At 38.5% G+C, this 17,659-nt stretch overlaps 1 protein-coding gene across 3 annotated transcripts in view; it reads left to right on the top strand.

Annotated features, from left to right (window-relative positions):
- VPS41 (VPS41 subunit of HOPS complex) overlaps positions 1 to 17,659 on the top strand; it is a 107,780-nt gene that overhangs the window by 66,848 nt on the left and 23,273 nt on the right. For all 3 annotated transcript variants that reach the window (XM_037383295.1, XM_037383296.1, XM_037383297.1), the window contains 7 exons: positions 4,254 to 4,351; positions 6,680 to 6,809; positions 8,527 to 8,642; positions 10,203 to 10,259; positions 12,426 to 12,487; positions 13,281 to 13,362; positions 17,548 to 17,640. In XM_037383295.1, the coding sequence (XP_037239192.1) occupies positions 4,254 to 4,351; positions 6,680 to 6,809; positions 8,527 to 8,642; positions 10,203 to 10,259; positions 12,426 to 12,487; positions 13,281 to 13,362; positions 17,548 to 17,640 (638 nt within the window). The remainder of the gene's footprint in view (positions 1 to 4,253; positions 4,352 to 6,679; positions 6,810 to 8,526; positions 8,643 to 10,202; positions 10,260 to 12,425; positions 12,488 to 13,280; positions 13,363 to 17,547; positions 17,641 to 17,659) is intronic.

Here is a 17,659-nt window from a genome sequence, read left to right on the forward strand (position 1 = left end):
CCTGACTGTAAGTAAAACAGCAAATTGTAACACTGCTTACAGTAGACAAAACATTTTTCTAGTTTAATAGAAAGAGTGGACCTCACCAGATGGAGGAGTACTGGTGTGATGAGGTAGTGGGATTTTCTCCTGATGTTTCCGGTTAGTGTGATGCTACAATTGAGAGAAATTGGTTTATTTTAGTAGCAAAACGCTTGCTCGTTTCTATTCTGTGCTGGTGGCAAGTAGTAAGGCAACAGCTTTCAGTGGCAGAGGCTTTAAGAGTTGTAAACCTAGGTGGGGTGTTTTTTGTTCAGTGATCATACTCAAGTAACAGTATAATTTTCATTGTCCTGCTTTGCTTTAATGAAAATGCTCATCTTTGCCCAGTAGCATTTGAAGTTATATATAGAATGATTGACTAATGGTTGTTAAATTTTCTCTAAAGCTTTTCTGAACCTTCAACATTTGGACAAGAATAAATTTGAATATGACTTTTCCAAGCGTTTTGATTATAAATAAATAGTAGACAGTGTGAATTCCAAGTTTGGAAGCATTAGTTTTTGCTAATTATTGATGTATAGAACCCACCATTGATTTTAGTCTAACCCTACTGCTCTTCCTACTGATTTCAAGGAAAAAGTCCATTAAGATGCCGTCACAATATATACTTGATCAGGTAAATAGTTGATTGATTTCACAAACAGTAGTATGGATAGAACGTTTTCGGGGAGTTCTGAGGATATTCATGCCCAAATAAGGGACCTTCATGTGGGTTCATTTTCTGCTTCTCCCTAGAAGTTTACAGTTCCTTTTGAGTCACAGTTGACATTTCTTTAAAGGGGCACATCCTGCGCCTTCTGCTCAGGCTTCTGGTCCAGAGGTAGGTCTGCCCTGGAAATTTGAATATTTGAAGAATGTTGCAGAGTCTTATGGGGTGTAAAAACTATCTGTAAGGAAATACTTAAAGGCTGGGGCAGGTGTTTGTATATGAAGATTTTCAGAGAAAAATATGAATGTTAAAATAATAAGAGATCTGTGTTTTCTTCAAGGATTTTGTTGGATAGTACACCTAAAAGTAAGAATATTCTTTTATTTCAATAAAAATACACCATGTTTATATGTTTATGCTTTGTGATTTGCTTCTATGCATCTGAAGACAGCTGAAGTGATCCTTATGGGACCTTTTCTGGTCCTCTAGCTGGAACTGGATGCACATACTGTGGAAAAAAGAAATAATCTTATATTTTGTATCAATGCAGCTGTATGCAAAGGGGCATAGCTAATCAAAACATGCAGGGTTTTTTTTCTATTTTGTTTTGCATAAATAACCTAGCTCGGTAAAAGCATTGGTGGTGGAGATAGCAATCTTGAAAACACTTAAGGGTAGGCTGTACTGCAGTCTACAGCAATGACTGCAAATTTTGCAGATGTGCCTGAAGTACATGGTTAAAAGGTAATTTGGGAATGCATAGAGGTATCACCCTAGCAGCCAACAGTGCACCAGAGTTCTGGGTAAGATGAGCCAGTTCACGGTGCTTTGTGGCTCTGCTGCTCTTGCTATATGAGTGGGCCACCTAAAAATTACCTTGTGTGTTGGCTTTTACATTTTTTTGTATATTGTGTCATATGGAATTAAAACAAACAAAAAATCCTTCTTTTTCTTAAGTGAATGTTAACACTTTCTTAACACATGTTAAGTTTCATGTTAATTCTCAGTGAATTTCACGCTGTAAATCTGCAGTGGAAAAACAGGGGATGTTTTCTGAGATCTGGTTAAACGAAATAGGACGACTTTTAGGTTAAACGAAATAGGACGACTTTTAGTTTCAGTCCGCCACATGTGTGTGTATCTTTAAATTCTGGATAAAATTGCTTTATAGAGTTTGGATAAATAATGTAGCATTTTTTTTATTTATTTATTTCTGTTGTGTGGTGTATTTCATACATTTTGTTTAATGAACAACAAAAAAAAATTACAGGTTTCTTCTTTTTGCTTCCTGGTAATTGGTTTGACAGCTGTACATAGATGCTGAACATAGAGTAGATCCACTGTCAGCATATCTTCCACCTTCTCTTATGACAGGCATAAACATGTATGACACATGGCCATACCTCGGTCATTCCCATTTACTTCAATACTGTTTTAATTGTTTTGCATCCTTTGCAAATTACCAGAATTTCTGCAGTGCCTCTATGTTGGATTTTTTTCCCCCTTGATCACAACGAAGTGTCCCGAGAGTAAATCAAATTAAACTATTAGCGTTCTGTGCAGCTATAACTTCTATAATTTTTTTCGGTAAGACACTTTTGATTAGCTGCATCAAAGGTTTTTATCAGGTCAGGAAGCGCTGTCTATGCCGGCTATTCTTTGTTCAAGGCTGTAGCAGCAGAGCTAGAGCATTGTGTTTCAAGAAGACCTCTTGAGGAGAATGAACTGAGAGAAAGCTGAAAGTGAAACAAAGGAAACTAAAATCTATTTAAAAATGAAACTTGAAATGATGACATTTGTTTGTTTGTTTTTGTCTCTCAGAACAGAACTATTGCTTGATCCTAACTACACCATTATGTGGACATTACATACATCTTAACTGGCAAAGAAACTTAAGTTCCAGTGAAAAGCAAAGAAACACACATGGTTTTTTAAAACTGACCCCACAATCTTTATAAATGTACTATTAACCACGCTGTTTTCCTCTCCAAATTCAAACCGTGTTACATCTGCCATTAAGAGCCTTCTCTTGTCACTTTTTAAAGCTGCAAGTTTCTTTGCTTGTTCTTTTAGCCAGCATTATGAGTTTGACTGTTTTTCCTTCTCCATGTTTTCCCTACTGCCTTTCATATTCTTTTAAAATGTCAAATACTAAATTTTAAACTGGGAATAAGATACATTATGTAGATGCCTGATGTGGTTTGTTTAAAATCATCACTCAGAGCAACATGAGACACGGTCAATGTAATCTCATCAGTCTTATAGGCTGGAACAAAATAATTATGTACAGGATTACAAATGTGAACCTATTCTCTCCTAGAATAGATTGAGTGCTCTACCCTTGTGTTGTGCTTTGGTCCCCCAGTGATGTGAAAGTGTCAGCAGCCATTAAGAGAAAAGCAGTGTTTGCTTATTCATTGAGAGACAGGTGTCAAATCTGTACTTTACTTGACAGTATTTTTTCTCTTTTAGCAGGAGGACGATTATTTTTCCTGTCTTCCTTATTACCTTAGCTAAATAAAATTAGCTTTGGTTTTAGTGTCGTTATGCTGCATTTTCTGTTTGCTTTGCTAAAATGACTAGTAACTATTTTAGTAAACAGTAGATATTACTAATGTAGTGTTTTAAGCAGTAAGCAAGGAATGACTCTTCGGTTGGTTGGTTGTTTTTTTGGGGGTTTTTTGGGTTTTTTTCCCCTACTTATGCTTAGATTCTCCTAAACCCATGTTTTGGGAGAAAGTGATTATGTGTCTGGGATTTTTTGTAAATCTTATAGGTACAAGTTTTTTCTAATGTAAGTATTCAGATGATTCCTGCTTTTGGCCTCATGAGACAGGAGCCCATGACAAGAACTGTAAAACGCAACAAAATGAAACTAAAGGTATTTCTCTGGCAGAGGTCTGCTTTTAATGAACCTTTTTGTAAATACAGTTCAGCTCTATTTTTCTTTTTGTTTCTCAAAATAGTCATCACATAACTGTCTTGATTTGAAGACCGATTTTATGAAATAACATTTTCAGTTTTATGAACAAGAAAAGGGACTATTTAACTGTATGTTTCTTTGTAATAAGGGTATCTGTAAATCTTCCTGTGATGTTTAAAGTGATGATAAATAATGATCTTTGTGTTTTCATACATCATACCAATAGAAGTAGCAAGTGTGATTCTATTACGGCCACATGAACCAGCTGCAAATATGCAAACCAATGAATAAAACCTATTTTATTGAGTTTGGGTTTGGTTTTGCTTCCTTGTTTTTTTCAATGTGATTACTGAAAATCAGGCGAATCGTTCATTTCAGATGCTTCATCTCTAGCATGTCCTGGAGCACAAACATTTCTTCTTGCAAGCTTTAATGGAATTTAGTCTGTTAAATGCAGTTTTTCATCATGCTAATCCAACTGGGAAGTCTGTAGGTGTGTTGTATGTGTTCAGTCTTCATTTCTCTGAAGTGCTACTGCATACTGTTGGTTGCTGCTGAAAATCAGTTGCGTGTTTTTCTTAGGGAGCAGTTGATACACATTCATTTATTTAACAGCCTGTTGTCTTTCTTGTATTTCAGTTTTCCAGTTTGACACTGAATTCTATATCAGTGGACTTGCACCTCTCTGCGACCAGCTTGTTATACTTTCATATGTGAAGGAGATTTCTGAAAAAACGGTAATTGTTTCTATGTTAGATTTCTTCATAGAGTTGGGCCTTAAACAGTCATGCAGATCTGATTATTGTAGCTTGCTGGTAGCAAACAGTGTTTGAAACTTGTTTGACCTGTAAAATAAGGTTGGTGGAGGTGATGTAGAAGATTAGTGTACGTACTTTTCAGAAATCCTATCTGGGTTCCTTTCTTTCCTGCAGAAGGCAGAGAAGGTCTCCGGATAGTCCTGCTCTCTCCTTTGTCTCCCCACCACCACCCTGTTTTTCTCCTTTTCTCTCTTTCTTTCTGCTATTTCTGCACCAGAAGAAATGAAGACTCTTTTCTAGCTGTAAGAGGGCTTTGCTGACACTGCATCTTAGAAGAAATCAGAGTAATGAAGTTGATCAACTCAAGCAGTAGGAGTCACCCTGGTGGGGTGGGATACATGACTGCGAGCCAGTGACGTCGTCGTCTCCCTTTCTTCTGAGACCTTTAGTCATGCACACCGACGTGTGTAGAAATTAGAATTCATGTCAGCTGTTTTTACTGCGTGCGGGCGAGTGCCGTGTCTGTCTCCAACATGTATTTCATATTGACAAATAAAAGGTGAGGCAGTGGAGGAAACCCTTGAAGTTGTGGTGTGAGAGTGGCAGATGCTCTTGATCATCTCTTTGATAGTACGTCCGAGTTAGACAACCATCACCATAGTAACCTTAAGGGTGCACAAGTTGCTAGGCAATGAAACGCTGTAGGTTCAAACAAATGCTTGTGCCTGCTGAAATCAATAGGGTTAGCTTTTAGCTCTGCTGCAGGATGTCAGAGTATTGTTTCTTTATTTAAATTAAGGAGAAAAATAATGTCACAGCAGTGTTTCCCAAGAGAGCCGGTTCAGTAGTCTGCTAGGGCAGGAGAGTCAGTGAAAGAAAAGGAGGCAAACAAACAGGATAAAGAAAGGGGAGGAAAAGGGGGGTTGAAATGCTAGGGAGCAAGGAAATTGGGAAGCCACTGCTAATGAAGTAGCAGCATGGGAAAGGAGCTAGTGTAAAGGAGGTGGTGACTGACAAAGGTTAAAGTCATTCTAACTGCTTCAGGAAGGAAAAATGAGAATTTCAGGTGATATAATAGTAAGAGAACATAAGAAAAAGGGGGGTTTTATGTATTTGCTTTTCATTAGCCTTTCAAACAAACTCTGAATGATGGACTTCAATAACATCTCAGTCCTCTGGGTAATTCTAGCAAGGGAACGGAAGTACTGTCCTCCCCGACACCATCTCTGTGCCCTGGTGTGGTGAGAAACCCCTCTGTTAGTGCCTTGGCTCCGTGGAGCCCAGGCTTGCAGCAGAAGTGCTGCTTGCTGCAAATGCTGTTGGGTTGTGAGGAACACTCTTCTTCCTATGCTTGATTTTATAGCTTTCAAACAAAAGCTTCCTAATTGTTACAAATCTGATCAGAGTTGAACTCATGACTTGCTTTGATTATTATTTTTCTGTTTCCACCACCACCACCCCCGACTTGCACTGGAACAGTTAATTTAACAAAAGACCTAAGCAGTGCTGTGGCTGAATGTGTAGGCTAGAGCTGTGTAAATCTACTTTTGATGTCTCCTTGCTCTTTCATTCTGTATTTTGTTACAATGCACAAGCCAGAAGTAAAAAATAATGAATTGTCTTGGACCCTGACTTAATTAAAAATACAGCTAGTTGAAGACAGCAGTTTCCCTTGGATAGAAGATGAAAATCCATGATGTCGTCTTAACATAACCACCTATGTTGCACTTGAATGCTCATGTTACTCTAAGATCATCAGCACAGCAAGAGGTTTAGATTATTCTCAGTTTAATTTTTTCCCTACTGCTGCTGACGCTTAAAAGTGCAAAGTTGAACACTAGCTACAAAAAAGCCAGGTTCATCTTGGTACCAGAATATTGTTGATTCATAGAGCAATGTCCTTCAGGGCCTGAGCCCAACTTTGGATGTTAAATTGTTCTGTTGTGTGTTGGATGCAATGGTTTATGATCATCTGTGATAGCTGTGACCAAGAGCAGAAAAATAGTGAGCAAACTCAGGGGAAGAGTTAGACCTGTGTCTTGTCTAAACTTCCTTCTCTGCACTGATCTGTTCAAATTCAACAAGCCAAGGGTAGGAATAACTTTGTGTTTCAGTTGCAATTACAGCTACTTTGTGGAGCACAACTTCTCAACTTGTGTGGTTCACAACTGAGTACCCAGTGCAAAGTACTGGACCTTTGGGAATATTTGCAGCTGTTGAATTTCAGCATTGTTTGTAGATGACCACCAGTTGGCATTGCTAAGGTAAATTGTGTAGGATGCAACGAAGATGTTTGTGCTTTTCTAGGAAGTGGAGTGTTGTGCAAGGCCTAGACTGGATATTGTACAGCCTCTACCTGAGTCCTGTGAAGAGATCTCTTCTGATGCACTAACAGTACGAGGATTTCAGGAAAATGAATGTAGAGATTATCATTTAGGTAGGTGTTATTAATACTGTTTTGTTTTATTTTCATAACTTGGTTAAAAAATATTGATTTGGGAGGACTCAGCCTCCTTTTTTGTTTTTATGGCATCTCTTTGAGTAACTGTCAAGAACTGCTTATGACACTGAAGTGTGAGGTGAAAGTCCACAAGAACCAGTTACATGAAAGAAAACAAATTGCATATTTAAACATCATGATTTGTAATGCCATCTATTACGTCAGATGTACTGGGGAAGGCAGAATGTAACGTCCAGTATTGTGGAAGGTCATATCTTTGATGGAGATGCATTCAGCATGTGATCCATAGGAGCTGTTATGTCTCTTCGGATGCAGAGGGCTTCAGGAATAGTGAAATGAGTGGTACAGTGTCTGGAAAAGCTGCTTTAGTGACAAAAATGGTGTAAATGTCATTTCAACAGCAAGATGCACCTGGATCAACTTAAAAGGGCCACACTGACATTTAGCTTCCCAGTACTGACAAAGCTGTCAGCATATAACAGACCCCAGAATGGTAAGCTATAGTGAATAAAAACTGGAGTTTGGCAAGTTAGGCCTAGAAGATAGGTTTAATTATGTAACAGGCAAGGAGATTAAGCCCTGGGACAGTATATACCAGAGTCTTTTAAATAAGATGAGATAGTTTTCTGATATATGTGTAGTAGTTAGGAAAGATGCATGGCAAAGCTGATGAAGAATTCCTTGGTGAAGATTATATAGCCTGTGTTAAACAGAAACATTCCTTCTGGCTTTTAAAATCCATTAATCTGATTTTTAAGCATCTTCTCTGGCAGCATGCTTCAAATCATAGACTTGGCAGGCCTCTTTGTGTACATCAATGCCCTTAAGCCACTAGAAATACAGTATATCTCCTCCTGATCTCCAAAACATCTCTACTGCATCTATCAGTGGAATTGGGATTTCTTTATACCTGTCCTTAAGCAGAACATTGAAGTCCACAGTTGTACTTTCATGCTTAATGAATATTCTAGTTAATCTGACAAATCTAAATTTTTGATGGCTTTAAAACAAGCATTATTTTGTGAATTGTTCCGCAGTTCAGGAGTGTGTTTGTATGTGTGTATAGATACAGATAAAAAGTGGGGATTGGTTTTCTTTCCTGTACGTACAAAATATTGATGGTGTTTTTTCATATGTTCTGTGGAAATAATAACTACTCTGAACAGTCATCTTCTGTGTTTGATTTTTACCTTTAAGTACATTTTTACTTCGAGCTTACTCAAAAATAAAAGCTTATGCTATAAGCAAATGCATTATACATATAACCTTAACTTATAGCATTGCAAATGCATTGCTGTAATGATGTGCTGTGTCCCCAGGGGTTATGGCATCTATCATTTATGCTTTTGATGGCCTTGACCTTGATGGGGAGGATAAGTTTATTGCAGGCTATGTAGTGTAATAGTCCTCTAAAAGTATAATAATGTGTTCTAAACCATCATAAAGTTTACACATAGTGGATGAATCAGAATTTGCAATAAGCTGTAGTGATTTTTTTTTTAAGATATTTTGCCATTTAAACCAGTTTTAATTTATTGGAAAATACAGCTTCGCAAACAGGCATGTTTGGCAGGAGTAGCCTTGCTGTCTTCTTTGCGTCTCCTGTTTTTAAATTCCCCTCAAGGGTGTACTAAAAAGCAGGGCTTTACTTAAGGAAAAAAAAATAATAATAAAACTGTGTATGCATTTGCAGAGTATTCGGAAGGTGAATCACTTTTTTATATCATCAGCCCAAGAGATGTGGTTGTGGCTAAAGAGCGGGACCAAGATGACCACATTGACTGGCTTCTTGAAAAGAAGAAATACGAAGTAATTTTTACAACATTCTTTCCTTCAGGCTTTCCTGGTTTGGAAATTGAGTGGGATGATAAACTTTGCTAGGTCATTTGGAACAGAAACTATCCAGTCCTACAGTCATTGACTAAATGCTTGTAAAAGGTGGGAGTTGACTATACACCTTTCCGTCTTTCTGGAGAGTTAGTCTTCCTACTGGAACAACTCATCTGATTTGCACCGAAGTGAGGCAGCTGAGTTAGATGCTGTGAATACTGCTCTCAGCATCAGATATGAAATGTATTAGCTGACACTGAAAATTATTAAAGCTGGGTTTTAGCTTTAAAGCAGCAGAACAGCTAACTAATGAGCTACATGGATATCTTTTTAGATCTGTCCTAACTAAAGAGGGAAAGGAAATGGATTTGGTGGGTGATAATAGGTTTTCCCCATTTTATATCACGTCTGCTATAGAATGAAAAGGTTGTGTTAGGGTACTGTGTCTTGCCTCACATTACTTACCTTTGGTGTTGAAGCCTTTGAAAGTAAAATAATATGGGCTCAAACTGGATGTAGGCATTGGTGCTGAAAGTAGCGTTACCCACAAAAAAGCAGAGCCAGTATTAAAAAACAAGCTCTATTGGAAAAAAGCAGCTCAGTATTTGGTTGCATAAATACTTGTGTGTTTAAACATGTGTATCTAAACACCTAAAATAATAATAATAAATTCTTGCAGACAATATGAACATGCACCCAGTGTTCTGGATTCTGATGTCCTGAAGTTAATGATTTAGAACACTTGTTATGATGCATAAAGTAACTTGCAAATTCTTATTTATGTGTTGTTTGTTAGATGCCCATTGTAAGGGGGGAAAAAAAAGTGGGAAGTTACCAGCACACAGTCCTTTTGTTAATGCAATCATGGTATTTCTCATGCAGATTTGTTTAAATCCTTGTGGATGCTTTTGCATCTGAATAGCAAACTCATATGATGAGTGCAGTTTTGCAGTTTATGTAAATCACAGCATTTGGTCCCTGAAGACTCCAGTAATTTGCAAGTGACAGCTGTGTGTGTGCCTTTATGAAAGCCATTCAAGGTAGTAGCTTGTGTGTTATGATGTATGTTCAAGGTTTCATTTTGTTTATAGAAGTGCCAGCTTTGTTTCTGTACATTTGAAAGAAGTAGTAGTAGGGCAAATGACACTTAAAATAGAAATCAGTCTGACTGGAGAAGACTTTGGGTCTTCCCCCACCCCTTTTCCTGATGATTTTTTTCACAGATTTTGGTAGTGAAGGATTCTCATTTGAAAAAGATCCAATGCAATTCTATTGTCTGTTTCACTGTAATCTTGCGATTTGATCCTAATATAGTAAAGTGGAGTGAACCCAGATGGAAACAAAAGTAGTTTTCTCTTTGGTTGACTGCTTTTGTTTGAGTATGAATTCAAAGCTGTTCATCCAACCATGGCATTAAAAAATTCTAGTGCTTCAAACACCCTGCTCTGAAAAATAGTTGATTTATGCAGTTCTAGAGCTTTCTGTATTGAAAGTTTGTGTATTTGGCTAGTATCTGTGTTTTCTACTTTTTGTATATAGGAAGCTTTGATGGCAGCTGAAATCAGTCAGAAAACCATAAAAAAGCATAAGATTCTGGTAAGTCTCAAATCTTCTATTCAAAACAAAATAATCTAATTTCTTTTAGAATGCTGTGAGATGCCATAAATAGATTCCCTGTTCTGTGTCGCACCAGACCATAGCTGTTAGGCATACTCCAACTAGCATTCGATTTCTTAGTTTCAGCTGCAGAACAGAAATGTTAGTACATGAAACACGAAAGGATTTGGATTTTATGAAGATGCTATTCACATTAAAAAGAAAATAATTCCACTTCTCTGAATGCTGGTGGGCTTTTTGTTTGCTTTAACTTTTATCTTAAACTTGCTTTTGTTTCAAGTAACACACAGTATTGTATTAGAGATTGGGTGGGGGGTGACACATTTCTCTTTGTTTCACCTTGTATGTGTGAGAGGGTTTTGGCTGGAGTTTTAAAGGTGCAATGGGAAGACCTTTATAAATGCTATTGAAATTCAGTTGCAGTTTCACATCTAGCTTTCATGTTGCTTGGCAGTACTTGTTATTTTACATAGTGAAGCTCCTTATCTCCTTTGTAGTTATTTCCCATGTCTATTGTCTCTTCATAAAGCAATGAAGGATATCTATGTTTAAGACAAAAGAGGGGCATAATGTAATAGTCATAAAAGCATCGCTAGTTTTAACATGCATTTTTTTATTTTGTTTAAATTGACCTTGGCGTGAGCGCATTGATGTTTCATTAATACTGCTGCTTCTTTAAATGGAAGTTTGTGTTTAAGTGCAGAGCGTTAGAAGATGTGTTTATTTTGTAGCCAGTTTACTGCTATAATACACACATTATATGTCAGTATGTCATAAACATGCTTTTCTTCTTGGGTAGTCCAGAAGTTGAATCAAGACCTAATGCCATGCCATCACCTATTACAGAGTTTGTATGATTTAGCTGCTCTGTGACCCTTGCAAAAGTTATAAAGAATTCTTAAAAGAGGTCCTGGCAATATGTTAGGAGGGAAGTAAAAAACCAAAAAAAACCCAAAACACAAAAACCCCATTTCTCTTGGTTTGCAGAAATTTGCTCTGCTATGATGAAATTCAGTGTGTGTATATACAAGCAGAGTTGTAGAGTGTTTGATCTGTAATGCAAAACCCATAGGCTGTGTTGAACGAAAAAATGCTGACATCAAACCCTAAGCAAAGGATTATCAGTTCAGGGATTTAAAACAACTCATGGTCTCACTGGCCAGCAGTGATCAGACCAATGATAGCACACTCGCATCACCTGACAAGTCTGGTGGTCTTGGGGATTTTTTTAGGTGGCAGTAATGATGGCTGCCCCCCTGCACCTCTAGAGCAGAATGCAAAGGTCCTAAACAACCGCAGATCTACAGCTCCCTTTGTTATACTGTCTGCTCTGATCACTGGGGAACTGGCCTACTGGAGAAAGAGGCTGCTGGAAATCTTCATTCCTGAGAATGGTGAAGTTGAAAATACAGACTATTCCAGTGGAATGGAATTTTAAAATCAGGTGTACATGCATGATTTTTCTTTCCCCTGGGAACAATGTGCTTTTAGTGATGTGATTCTTAAGTTACGCAGTGGGTACACTGGGCTGTGTTGACCATGACACCAGTGTTGAAATTATAGTAGAGGCCATGGCTGTTTTGCCAAAATTTTACAATATTAAATGCCTAACAGAAAAATTTTACAGCTGACCTGTGTGATGAACTCTGGAGAAGGGGATTTTATTTTGTAATAATATGTAATAATCTTGCTAAATTCTCGGTAATTCCTTTATTGTATAGAGCAGCGCTAGGATTTATGTTCCCAGCCAGTGTTTTTCCCCCCTGCAAACTTTGTGTTGACAAAGAAAGTGTTTCATATAATGGCTGGTGGTTTTCTTTTAGAAATGACTAATGCAAGCACTAAATGGATGCACTATGGATTTTGAACAATCCTTAATATGTAGAGGTGGTACGGTCATCTCAGCGTCAGTGAGGTCATGCGAACTGTTTAAAAGAGCATCTTAATTTGAATTTGTGAGCAGTCTATGCGTTTATTTTGTGTTGACTGATCTGTGGGCCCTACATCTAAAGGAGGACTCAGGGTATACCCTTAGGGCCTGCTGCTTGACTTAACAGCAGTGCATACAGCTGGAATGATAGTTATTGTGGCAGTCTAGTAGCTGACTTCCAAACTTCTATAACTAATGATTTTTATTCCCTTTAGGACATTGGCTTAGCCTATATAAATCACCTAGTGGAGAAAGGAGAGTATGACCTGGCTGCTCGGTAACTTATTAAAGATTTTTATTTGCTGGCTAAAATGTGTGTGTGTGTGTGTGTGTAGGACAAAGCAAAAGCAAATTATTCATTCTGAAGTATTTTGTGTTGTTGATTTTACATGTTCTGGAGTTTCTGAGGTTTCAAAACATACAAATGTATTACTGTGCCCTATATTTTCTTGCCTGTAGTGACCCAAAAGTTACTGTAAACTTTCTAAACTTTGACTAGAATTAGACATACATATTTGTGAGTGTCAGCCTTGATTTTTCAGTCACACTAGATTTTCAAAACTGAGGTTTGTTTTGGATGTTGATAATCTAATTTTATTAGTATGTCGTTCCATGTAGGACCATCAGAAAATGATTTGTGGTTACATGGCAGTTAACATAAATGTCAAATAAGGGTATCTGAAGTAAGGATCAGAAATTACCTAAGATTTGTGTTTTCATGTATGTGTAAGCTTAAGCGTATCTTAAGTACTCAATTTTTCTCAGCTGAGATTTAAAAACTTCACTCATGAAGCTAATATGGCTGTAATCCATAAGGGTGAATGCATATTAAGCAGTGAAGTCCTCTTGGATGCAGTAAAATTGTAAGATCTGAAAGGAGTAGTTCGTGGCGTGCTCTGCTTAAAGCAATGGTTGCCCAAATAAGTCACCTTTGAAACTGTCTTGATATGGAGCAGAAAGAAGAAAGGAATCCTTGCAGTAATGCAAGGATACATTTGTACTATTTACAAATACATTTGTATTATTCTGTGTACCTACTTTTGTTTTCTCCTCTTTCATCTTCCTTCCAGAAAATGCCAGAAAATTCTTGGCAAAAACACAGAACTCTGGGAATTTGAAGTTTACAAGTTTAAAGAAATAGGTCAGCTTAAGGTAAGTTAATTTCAGTCTCTGCACTCAAGTAATTGGCATGCCGTATTTCCTGCATGTTTTGACCAAGTAGCTAAAGGAACACATTTGATGTCTCCAGTGTGGTAGCATGATACAACACTGCCCTTGAAATTCCTGCCCCGGATCTCTAGTTGCACAGTTGCCTTTCAGATCAATGTGTATATGTTAGCATGCCTCAAAACAGGAGGTATAGCACATCCAGGTACTCAGCTACCTATCTTTACCTTGTTGACAGTCTGCAATGAAAAGACCCACATCCAAGGCCTTTACTTGCAAAGGTGCTCGTAGTTAAATACATCTTTCCCATTTGCTTTTCACTCCCTTCCAGTATGACCTGAAAAATTGTACCATAACTCTTGAAGGTAAGTAGACTCCATGGCTGCCAGCCTTTCCTGAAAATCCACATGCCTTGCAACAAAGCCACAGGTTTAACCATCAAAGAACAGTTAAATTGCAAAGCAACACGTAAAACCTATGCTGTGTGCTAGAAAGGGTGGCAAGAAAGAGGAGCATTCTGCCCTGTCTTGTGTTTTCCCTGGTTGCAAGCCAGCTACCGTAACAGGACACATTTAATGTGAGATTCTCAGTTAATAAATTGCCTGGGACATAAGGCTATAGTACTGTCGCTGCCAAACCAGTAGAAAACATTATGCACACTCCCTTTGGTAACACGTGTACGTTTATTTCTGAATTTTATGTCTTCCTATTCAAACTCAATGAGCCAAAAAGGACATATTATTAAGATCTCACAGCATGCAGTCCCTTGCTGGTTTTGAGCTGTTTAATTCTGTTCAAAGAGCGAAAGTGTTTCAGCATTACAGTTTTCAGAAATGTCTGGCTTTTGTTTTAGAGCCATTCCAGTGCAAGAACAGCTTTGCCTTTTGTATGAGTGCTTAGTGGTTCGGTGCACTCTTTGCCACCTTGGAAGATGAAATCTCATGTTTCTGCTTCTTTATTTCAATGCTATAAAGGACCTGAGTGCAAGTACAGGTGAAATTTTGATACACTGCTTCTTAGTACTTTTGGGCTTATTTTGGTTTTTAGATGCAAGTGTCTGGAGTGGATGTTTTTTTCTTGTCTCTACTTATGTCATCCAGCAGACTGTAAAATATAAAAATATTTGCAGGTTTACTGCAAAACATCTCTGCTAAATTACTGCCTTTCTAAACAGTTTGTTGTTTTCAGCCCTTTGGAAGTGGACTTAGAAAAACATAAGATGCAGTCCATTACATGATTCAGATTCAAGCTGCAGTTCTGGAAGATGCCTTTCTTATTTTATGATTTCAACCATATGTAACTTTTCCCAAGTTCCTAAAGATACCTGAGTCTTATAAAGGATGAACTAAGTTAAACCAGATCTAAATGAAGTGGTTCTTGTAATGCTGGGGGTCACTTGCATGCAATTTGGAGTTTTTACCTGTTTTTCGACCAGCAGGTATTAAATGGTGGTGTAACTGGGCTGTAATGGCTTTAGGCCCTGTTGAGGAGACTTTATTTGAGAACTGGAGACAAAATCTGTTTCGAAAGGGAATTTTCTTAGAGAATTTGTGTTGCATGTAAGTGATTGCCTGAAACCTGGTGTTTCCAATCTAAGGTGATCTGCCGATAACTGAAGTGGCAGTAAAACTAAAGGCTTAAACTTACCTTCCTGCAGAGGGACTAATTAGGATACCCCAATATCAAAGCCTGTGGGGTGTCTTGTTTGTTTGTGGATTTGGAGGGTTTTTTGAGTGTTCTGTACTAAAAGGTCCTGTTTGGCTACCAGAGACTGCATTGTGGTATCTTGCTGTCTCTCATGTCTACAGTGAATGTCCTCTAGCAAACTTTGTTATGGCAGTTTCAAGATTTTAGAGCCTTGCAATGATCTGCTCCTCTCCTTCAGCAGTGGTGGCTTGATGGAGTACATGCTTGTGCTCAAATCACTTCAGTGTAAAATCCAATGTCTCAGCTCAGACAGCTTAGGAGGGTGGATCTGAAGGAAGGTGCCAGATTCTGCAAGCGATGGCCATTGTGGCGTCAGGGATGTGCTCCATTCTGTTGACCCTGCTGTGACAGCAGTGACTTTCAGCATGAGTGCAGGATGAGCCGCAGAAAGACTTTGACCAAAACATTGGCTAGAGGACACATGACAGACTTCACTTGACTGTGGTGCGCACAGCATAGAGCAGTGTTATCCAGACAGCTTCTTTCATCTCTTAGGTATCCGCTGAAGGATTAATAATTGTGGTTTGCACTTACTGGTGAGATATTTTAGGCTATCTCATGTTAACTTTTATATAGGATTTCTTGTTCTCCGTCTTCATACCTATTGTTCAAAAGTTTGAAAGCAGGTCTTAAGAAGAAACAAAGAAAATATTTCTGTATATAGTATCCTTTTTGTTTAAAGTCTCTTTCACCACATAATTCAGGAATTGATGCAAAGGCATGCTGATTATGGAGCTTCTTTGTCTGACCTCGCTTCTTAACTACTGCTTAAAAATACAGTTGGAAGAGTTTGTAACCTCCAGCATGGGTCTGAGTTCACCTTTGTGCCTAGGCTTAAAAATAACTCGGGCGCTTCTCCGCCTTTGCTGACCATGGGGGCCAAACTGCAGGAGCGGCTTGTGCTTTTCCTTCAGAGCAGTGGGACCTGGGGCAGGAGAGATTCCTTCCCAAGGCAGCCTGGCCCCTACGCAGCGAGGCAGCTGCACTGCGCCACAGCTCGCTGCGCGGCCGAACCGCAGCCAAGAGCTGCGGCAAAGCCGGTCGGACCAAGCTGTTCATTTAGGAGGTGGCAGGAAGGTGGAAAGTGGGAATGAAAACAGCTATTAGAGAATGTCCTCTGCCTTGGAGTCTCTAGCTGATGATCAGCTTGCTTTCTTTATGGTTGGAGGAGGTTTTTTTATGAGGGGGTCAGGAATATGATTCCCCAGGGCAGCTGGCAAGACCATACCCTGAGTTAGTCATTAAATTCTGTGACAGACGGTGGGAGCTGATGTTGGCAGCACGCTACATTTCAAAGACTGGCCAAGCTCAAACAGTGTGGGTAGAGAATAGGTCTCCTGTGAGCAATGAACTTTAAATTTTTGCAAAGTCGTTAACAATGCTTTTTTTTATTTGTCTTTTATTTTACCTCCTTTTTCACCTACGGATGGAAGACTAATGCAATATGTAACTTAGGCAATTTTTTGGATTTAAATTCAAGGAGAATTTTTTTGTGAATAGTCATTGCTGTCTGTAAAAACAAACAAAACAAAACAAAAAAACAAACAGAAAAATGTAGCAAGATGTCATTTCTGCTTTGTCCGAGCAACTTGAGTAGCAAAATGCTACTGCACCACGTGCCATTAGTGGGCAGCAGGCAACATCTCTGGGTGCTTGGAGGAATTTCATCACTGTTGGGCCTTCAGCTATAAACCCCAAAGTCCCCACACAGCTGGTAGCAGTAGGGCTTATTTTGGCAGGCGGTAATAACCTTGGGCTCTAGTTGAATGGAATAATAGTACTAATAAGATGCTGTGCTGAAATTCCAGGGTATGAGCTGATTCGTTCTGGCAGGTTCTCGTCTCCTGCCTTCCAGAACATGGTTCCTTAACACCTCCTATACAGCAACAGATCACACGTCTTCACCCTTTCTGTGCAGAGATGTATTCTCAAATTAATTTTCATTTGGGTGTGTAAAAATAGTAGCAAAACAGAACTCTTCATAAAATGTAGCGACCTCACAGTAAGTCATTAATCAAAAGTACACGTTTTTCAGCAAATGAATGTTTATGCCTTTTTACAAGACATAGACCAAGACTGGACAAAATGGGTTTTGAAAACTTTCTTCTTTTGAGGGGTCTTTCATGGTTTTTTTTTTTCTAAATGACTAGCAGTACATATGCAGACACCCCTAAGTGCAATGGCTAATTCTTCCATTCTAACCAGTATCTTGGCACCTATCTTTCTAATGAGAATTCTTACAGGTAAGTAATGCAATTCCAATCTGTGTAGTCCTTCAGTAGCTGACTTCAGGATACTGCTTCCAAATACGAATATACAACTCTTTCAGCGTTTACCCAGAGCCATGTTTTACACATAATTTTAGGGTTTTTTGTTTCACAACAAATACTTTTTTCTGTCATCGATGTGCCAGGATGTTACGTGTCATTCCCTTCTGACACTTTATTCTTTTTCTTCCTGTAGGCGATTAGTCGTTACTTGCCCAGGCGGGATCCAGTTTTGAAACCTCTGATCTATGAAATGGTCCTGCATGAATTTTTGGAGAGTGACTATGAGGTACTGCGGCGAGATGTGT

This window comes from Falco rusticolus, chromosome 4 (genome assembly GCF_015220075.1).
Source record: "Falco rusticolus isolate bFalRus1 chromosome 4, bFalRus1.pri, whole genome shotgun sequence".
NCBI classification, from domain to species: Eukaryota; Metazoa; Chordata; class Aves; order Falconiformes; family Falconidae; genus Falco; species Falco rusticolus.